At 52.7% G+C, this 6,780-nt stretch overlaps 1 protein-coding gene across 1 annotated transcript; it reads left to right on the top strand.

Moving 5' to 3' along the window:
- Window positions 1-274: 274 nt before the first annotated feature.
- On the top strand, window positions 275-4,186 carry Bsx (brain specific homeobox). Its single transcript, XM_028866546.2, has 3 exons — window positions 275-685; window positions 2,619-2,815; window positions 3,822-4,186. Exons 1-3 carry the CDS (start codon window positions 424-426, stop codon window positions 4,059-4,061), a joined length of 699 nt encoding a protein of 232 aa, XP_028722379.1. The 5' UTR covers window positions 275-423; the 3' UTR covers window positions 4,062-4,186.
- The last annotated feature ends 2,594 nt before the right edge of the window (window positions 4,187-6,780 follow it).

Genomic DNA, 6,780 nt, shown 5'->3' with positions numbered 1-6,780 from the left:
ACAACACCTCTTGCAGCTCCGGGAGGGGCAGAAATTGGGGTGGAGAAGCCTGCTAGGAACCGAACCCATTGGGCTCAGCGCTCCCTGCTTGGCCAGGCTCATTCAGCACCGCGGACAGATCCCCGCCCCGCCCCGCCCCGAGCCCACCCCACCCTCCTCTCTGCCTCCGCAGCCTCGCTATTGGTTCTCCCGGCTCCCCTCTCCAAGCTGCCAATTCTCCAACACAGAGAACCAACCTACCCTGGCGCTGGAGAGGCAAGAAGACAAGCGCCGGGATAGCCCGGGTCGCTAGAGCAGCCGAAATCTGAGCCTAGGCGATCAGGAGCAGGTGCGGGCTTTCTTTCGGCTAGGCCAGCTGCGAGGCTGTCTGCCGTCCGTCGACACTTTGTCCTGGCCCAAACCCTGTGACAGACGCTCTGCAAGATGAATCTCAACTTCACCTCCCCTCTCCACCCGGCATCTTCTCAGAGGCCCACGTCGTTCTTCATAGAGGACATTCTGCTACACAAGCCCAAGCCGCTGAGGGAGGTGGCCCCTGACCATTTTGCAAGCTCTCTGGCCTCTAGGGTGCCTTTGCTAGACTATGGCTACCCCCTTATGCCCACACCCACCCTCCTCACCCCTCATGCCCATCACCCTCTGCATAAGGGGGACCACCATCATCCTTATTTCCTGACCACCTCGGGTAAGTAGCAAAAGCCTCTAGGAGTGGGGAGAGAGAGGGTGGGCTGGGTTTTGTTTATTTGTTTTGTTTTGTTTTAGCACAGCCCCCACCCCCTGCCAGAGACCAGATGTGGAGGGAGACTAAATTTGGCTGGGTGGCCTCCCTCCTTCGGTAACAGTAGAAGGTTGGGGACATGGCTGAGAGGAGAGCTTCCCTGTGGCATGCCAACTGAGTGGAACAATTCGTGGTTACTTCACAGTTTTTATAACGGGATGGGGATTGTGTCTGGCCAGAGGCAGCTGGAGTGGATGGATGTGATCATATTCCTGGTGGGCCAGTGCTCAGTCTTACTCTACGCTTCCAGGCCACTTTGTTCATATCTCAATGCCCCCCCTCGCCCCCTTAGCTTCTTCCATCTCAGAAGGAGGTCCTCAGTCATTCTTGTACCACAGAATTGCCCTGAACTTTGCAGTGCAGAAACTGAAAAGGCTTCATTTGGCCAGCTCTCTTCAGCTAGGTCGGGTCAGGAACATTTGCCGATTCTGCAGAGGACATGGAAGTGAGGGAGAAAAGGAGATTCAGGTTGGCAGGAAGGGTTCAGAACAGAAGAGAGCTACTGTTCTCGAACCTTCTTCACTTCCAATGTTCGACGTTTAATTCATGGTCAGCCTGCTCGGCTTCTTCTTTCTTCCGGCCCAGTTGCTGGAATCAGTTGCTAAAGTATTTCAGATGGATCATTTGGCAGGGAGTGGGGACTGACAAAGTAAGACTGGGCCTGGAGATGCTGGGAAATATGTCGGTTTGGGTTTTGTTTGCTTGTTTCGCTCAGGCTACACGCGCACTTTCTCCTCTAGCATTTTCGTTCCAGCCAGAATAGAAAAAGTCTTCTAATCTCCATGCTGAGCACCATAGTAAATTGGTTCCAGCAGGAGCCGAGGAAAGGTAGCAGGCAACGTATGAAATATGGACGCTGGAATCTAGAAAAAAAAAAAAGGTTGAAAGTGTATGATAGTTAAAACCCATTCTCAAGCGCTAGCTTAGAGAGAAGATTCTGAGGTTCCCGTGGAGGCCCGCTTTGCTTCTGGTTTCACCACGCGGCTGAGGATGAACACTTCTCCCAGGGCTGGTATTGCCCCAAATCCGTGGTGCTAAAACAGCTTGATTTTTGTTTTTCTTCCCCGGGGATTGGTAGGCACTGGTGTCCGAGGCCTGTAGGTTTGGAGCGTCTAACTCCAAACACTGAGTAAAGCTGAGAGAGTGGCAAAATGGAAGCATCCTCCCCGGATCACCAGAAAAAGGCGCTTCAGCTCTCCTGATCCGCGGGGCTTGGAGTCGGAGGGAAAAGCTTAGGATCAGACTACAGAACAGGGTCTCCAGGGCGCCCCTGCCACTGACAAGGAAATGTCCGAGGAGAGCACCACAGTTTCTTTGGATAAGCATCCTTTTGCGCTGTTTTGTTTGGTTGCTGGAAGGGTGAGGACGATCCAGGAAAGGTGCTTTTCAGAGTCAAGAAGGCAAAGTCCTATCTAGCCCTGGGGGTTGTGAAGGTCTGGATGGATGTGGGTGGACAGCTCCAGTACCCTCCGACTTTTGCAAGAAAACTTCGCCAAGCCGCACAACCGCACAGGAAGTGCGCTCTGAGGAAGTCTCCAGGAAGATGATTTTTTTTTTTTAAAGTCCTCTGGATCTTTGCTCTATTTTTCTTTTCTGTTTTACTTACTGCTTAGTATTTGTATTTTGTGATGGCCTTTTGGGAGGGATCTCCAAGCGCTATTTTTGCGATCCCCCTCTCCACTGTCTTAGGGTTCTTGGGAGATGGGATCCAGGAGCTTTGGAGCAAGTACGGGACAGGTGTTCGGGAAGGCTGGGCAACGGAGTGGAGTGGAGCTGGGAGGCTGAAGGGCGCTTCCTGGGGAGGCGGGTTCCGTCAGTCAGACTGCTCTCGTCTCTGTAGGGGTGCCGGTCCCGGCGCTGTTCCCGCACCCGCAGCACGCCGAGCTGCCCGGAAAGCACTGCCGCCGCCGCAAAGCTCGCACGGTGTTTTCTGACTCGCAGCTCTCCGGCCTGGAGAAGAGGTTCGAAATCCAGCGCTACCTGTCGACACCAGAGCGCGTGGAGCTGGCCACAGCCCTCAGCCTCTCCGAGACTCAGGTGGGCAGGAGACCCCGGATCCTGCGCCCTGCTTTTCTCCCCTCAGCTCTGAACAGTGCCAGAAACGTCGAGTAAAAATGAACCTCTCCCCTCTCCTTCGAGGTTACCCCCAAGACCCGGCAGAATTTATACCCAATTTTCACATTAGATTTATCTACCCGCCTCTACGGGGGGGGGGGGGGCGAGTGATTCGGTTGTCACCTCCAAGTTAGTGGTTATTTCTATTTTTCTTCCGACCAAGCGGGTGACAAGCTGATTTAGGGGGCTTTTGTTTCTGGAGAAGCTTAAACGGTTTTTTTGTTTTGGAGAGGGTTTTATCGCGTAGTCCAGGCTGGCCCCCAAACCTCGTCTTCCCGCTTCAGCCTCCGTGTGTGGATTACGGGTTTACACCACCCCTCCATGCTCCGTTGACCCCTCTTCAGTGCCCCCGTGTACTTATTTCAGTGAGTACCGTTCCCAGCAGCAAATCTTCATGGGTATCCCAGGGCTTGCTCACACTGTAGTACAAGCTTCCCCTCTACTTTTCATCTTTGGTCCTATTCCTTCACCACCACCACCCGCCCCAAAACCTTCCTTTATTCCTTCTCAGGATCTTGCTGTGAAATCACCAGCCATTCGGAGCTGAGACTAATATTCTCTCCGAGAAAAACCAGTCACTTGAATTCATTCTTGTCTTCCAGGCCCACGAGTCCTGTTGGGCCCCGGATTTAGTTGATTCCGTCACAGGGTCATAAATGGAGTGTAAAGGAGACCCTATCCATCCAGCAAATTACTGTCCATACCATTGATCCTCATCACTATTCTGGTGCACTCTCTCTTGGAAGCCTTAAGTTTTCATTCAGCCTAAAACGATAATGCGTGGCTTTCCCAAAAGCGACCATAGCGTCAGGACCGAATTCAACTCGGTAGACAGAGAGCCTTTTCCCTTAAACCCCCGCCACTCGCTCAGTTCTTAGCTCCATTTGTCTGAGGAGTGACGTGATTTTGTTTGTCTCCCCTCAACCAGGTGAAAACGTGGTTCCAGAACCGGCGGATGAAGCATAAAAAGCAGCTGAGGAAAACTCAAGACGAACCCAAAGCCGCAGACGGGCCTGAGAGCCCGGAGGGCAGCCCCCGGGCCCCCGAGGCCGCGGTGGCCGACGCTCGGCTGAGTCTGCCCGCCGGCGCCTTCGTGCTTACGGAGCCGGAGGATGAGGTGGACATTGGGGACGAAGGCGAGCTCAGCTCAGGGCCGCACGTGCTCTGAGTGGTCGGGCTGGGGAGGGAGACCCGGGCGAGGAGCTCGCGGGGCCAGCCGTGGTCCTTCCCGGGCAGAAAGACTCGCTGAGACTCTAGACTCTGCTCCAGTCGCCCGGGCTGGAAGAAAGACAGACGCAGTCCATTCATCAATCCGCAGGCGCCCGCGACTCGCCCCCAGCCTTCTCCCTGTCCGCATCCTGTCCCCGTCCGGGATCACCAGTGTGATCGCTGGTTCCCGCGCTCGCTCGGCGTCGTCAGCGCCCGGGACCTGCCCAGTGTCGCAGCCCAAACTGGCACCTGGGCTCGCGGTTCTACAATTCGACGGAGCTTTCTTCCCCGCTGCCAATGCAGAGCCCCTCCATCCTCCTTTCTCAGCCACTCGTCCCCTAGTTCTGTCGCCCTGTACCCGCCGCCTCTCCACCCGGACCGTAGCTTTCCCTTAAGCAGTACAGTTGACTGCAGATGAAGGGACCAGGTGGCTGGGGCCATGCGGGGATCCAGGGAGAGCCACGCTGGACCCTCTAAACCTTCTGTGTCCTGGCAGGGTTGTCGGTGGCTTTTCACTATTTCTGCTCACACCCCTACCCGGATCCCACATTTCTAACTCAAATCCCTAGGCGACCCCCTTCTACGGACTGCGCTTCCATCCTCTGGGGTCCCAGTGGTCATCGGTGCGCTCGGTATCCCGGGCGCTTGCGGCGCTCGTGGCCCCCACAACGTCCCTCTCCACAGACCCATGGACAGAGAAAATCCACAGCGCAATTTCTGCTTCCGGAACTTGTTGCACTCTTGTCCCGCAACCCTTTCATGTCCCAAAGGCTACTGAGATTTTAAAAGTGTTGTCTTCGGGTTGTTTGTGGACGCGCTCACTTCGTGCAGTGTTTTGGCAAGGCTACAGTACAGCCTTCGGAATTAAGGCAAAAGGTGTTGTGGATGCGCACTTGTTTGGGGTGGGGCATTGAAGCTATCGCTCGCCGCTGCCACTCCTCTCCATTGCCCCTGGAAGGTCTTCTTTTCTCTTACTAGGTCTGCGGTCTCTCTAGATAATAAAGGGCTTGCGGGGCAAATTGGGAAGGAGCTTAGGTTCCGGGAATCGTTCGTTGTCCCGTTCCGCTGCTAGCAGTCACCTCTCTTTTCCCAGTTTCTTATCCCCGGTAGCAATGAACTTGGCTAATGACCTTTACTGAACACTTTCCGTCTCCTCGACCCCGACTTTTCTGTTTTCAATCACCTGACTAATGGAGATTAATGAATCTCATCCAGGTGAAAAAGGTCACCGCAAATGGTATCTTGTCTCTGCAAAACGCTGAGGGGACGGGCGCCTTTTGGTATTTGGAATGTGAAACTATGCTAATGAACTATGTGAAGACACTTAACGGACATAGCAGCGGTGAGGGAGGAGACTTCGGTTTCGGGCCTCCCTGGGCTTATTGGTTGTCTTTAGATCAGCGAGCCTAGGAAAACTGGAGAGGCGTGAACGTGGCAGGTGCATTCCTCACCCTCGGGAGCAGAGATAAATAATTACAGAGACTGCAGTGGTGTGAGTTTTGGGTGTATTTAATCTTCTTCTTCTTTTTTTTTTTCCCCAACGAGGGGATGAATTTTCAAGACTCCTCCAGGTGAAAGTTCTGAGTTTACGCGGTGTAACAAATGTAGCGATGCTTCAAAAACAACTGGCAGAAAGGGAGCTTTACCCAGTCTGCATCACCGAGGACGCAAAGCCACCACTTAAAACACCGGCATTGTGAAGCCTGCTCTGTGGTCAGTCAAGGGGGCTGTGAACCATAGGTCAGCAAACTGAGGCTCCACAAAGTTGAATGTATCCAGGAACTGGGCGAGCTAACAGCTGGATGGACGCAGATCATTTGACTCGGTTCCCTTCTTTTTGTACGCTCTTCCCCATTGTTTCTTTACTTTCTGGTAACAATGCCTTGGCTTGCAATTTGCCCCTGTGGCTTTATAAGAACATCCTCCTCATTTCTTTAGTTTGTGTAGTTGTGGCTAATGATGCAAATTCAGGCTCAGATTTCTCCTCCTCTGTTCAGATAATGACCATATTTTTTCAAAGCCGGAGTGTCTCCAGGCAAACCCTCTACTTCCACACCGTATCTCCAGCCTCACAGAACCATTTAAAAGAAGTAGTTTACAGAAAATGCTTTACAGTCACACACACACACACACACACACACACACACACACACACACACATCCCCAAACAAAAACCAACCAACCAAACCAACCAAACCAACAAACAAACCCTTGAGCTAGAGGAGTGTGATTTGATAATAAAAGAAAGATATCTCACATAAGAGCATGGAGCCAAAAGCCAAGGGGAAAAAAACTCAAGTTTTTCTAGTCCTGTGGACAACAGCTGCTTAAAGTAAGTAAAAAATACTGTGTGTTGAGAGAGAGAGAGAGAGAGAGAGAGAGAGAGAGAGAGAGAGATTAAATTAGATGGTGAACACAAACTCAAAAGCACTAGGCATTTATCTTTTCTGCCTTCAGCAAATGCCAGGACTTACTCCATGGGGATCAGAGTGAGGGCACTTCTCGAGCTTCTGTCTTGAAGAAGCAGGTAAACAGAAAAGCTTCCAGCTTAAAAATAGCTCTTCCAGATTGGGGCACAGTGAGTCTGGAGCCCCAGGAACTGGAGTCTGATTCAGGAGCATTGCCTGTTTAGAGAGATGCCACTTCCAGTCACCCTGATTTTTACTACTGGAATGCTG

Source organism: Peromyscus leucopus, chromosome 7, assembly GCF_004664715.2.
Source record: "Peromyscus leucopus breed LL Stock chromosome 7, UCI_PerLeu_2.1, whole genome shotgun sequence".
Classification (NCBI taxonomy): Eukaryota; Metazoa; Chordata; class Mammalia; order Rodentia; family Cricetidae; genus Peromyscus; species Peromyscus leucopus.
The sequence above is the reverse complement of the archived record's forward strand: the minus strand, read 5'-3'. Positions and strand labels throughout refer to the sequence as shown.

Excerpts from the sequence above, each read along its gene's own strand:
- Bsx (XM_028866546.2), top strand. The coding sequence starts at position 424 with ATGAATCTCAACTTCACCTCCCCTCTCCACCCGGCATCTTCTCAGAGG. Across the intron at positions 686-2,618 it reads TTATTTCCTGACCACCTCGG|GGGTGCCGGTCCCGGCGCTG; the intron begins GTAAGTAGCAAA and ends TCGTCTCTGTAG. Across the intron at positions 2,816-3,821 it reads TCAGCCTCTCCGAGACTCAG|GTGAAAACGTGGTTCCAGAA; the intron begins GTGGGCAGGAGA and ends CCCCTCAACCAG.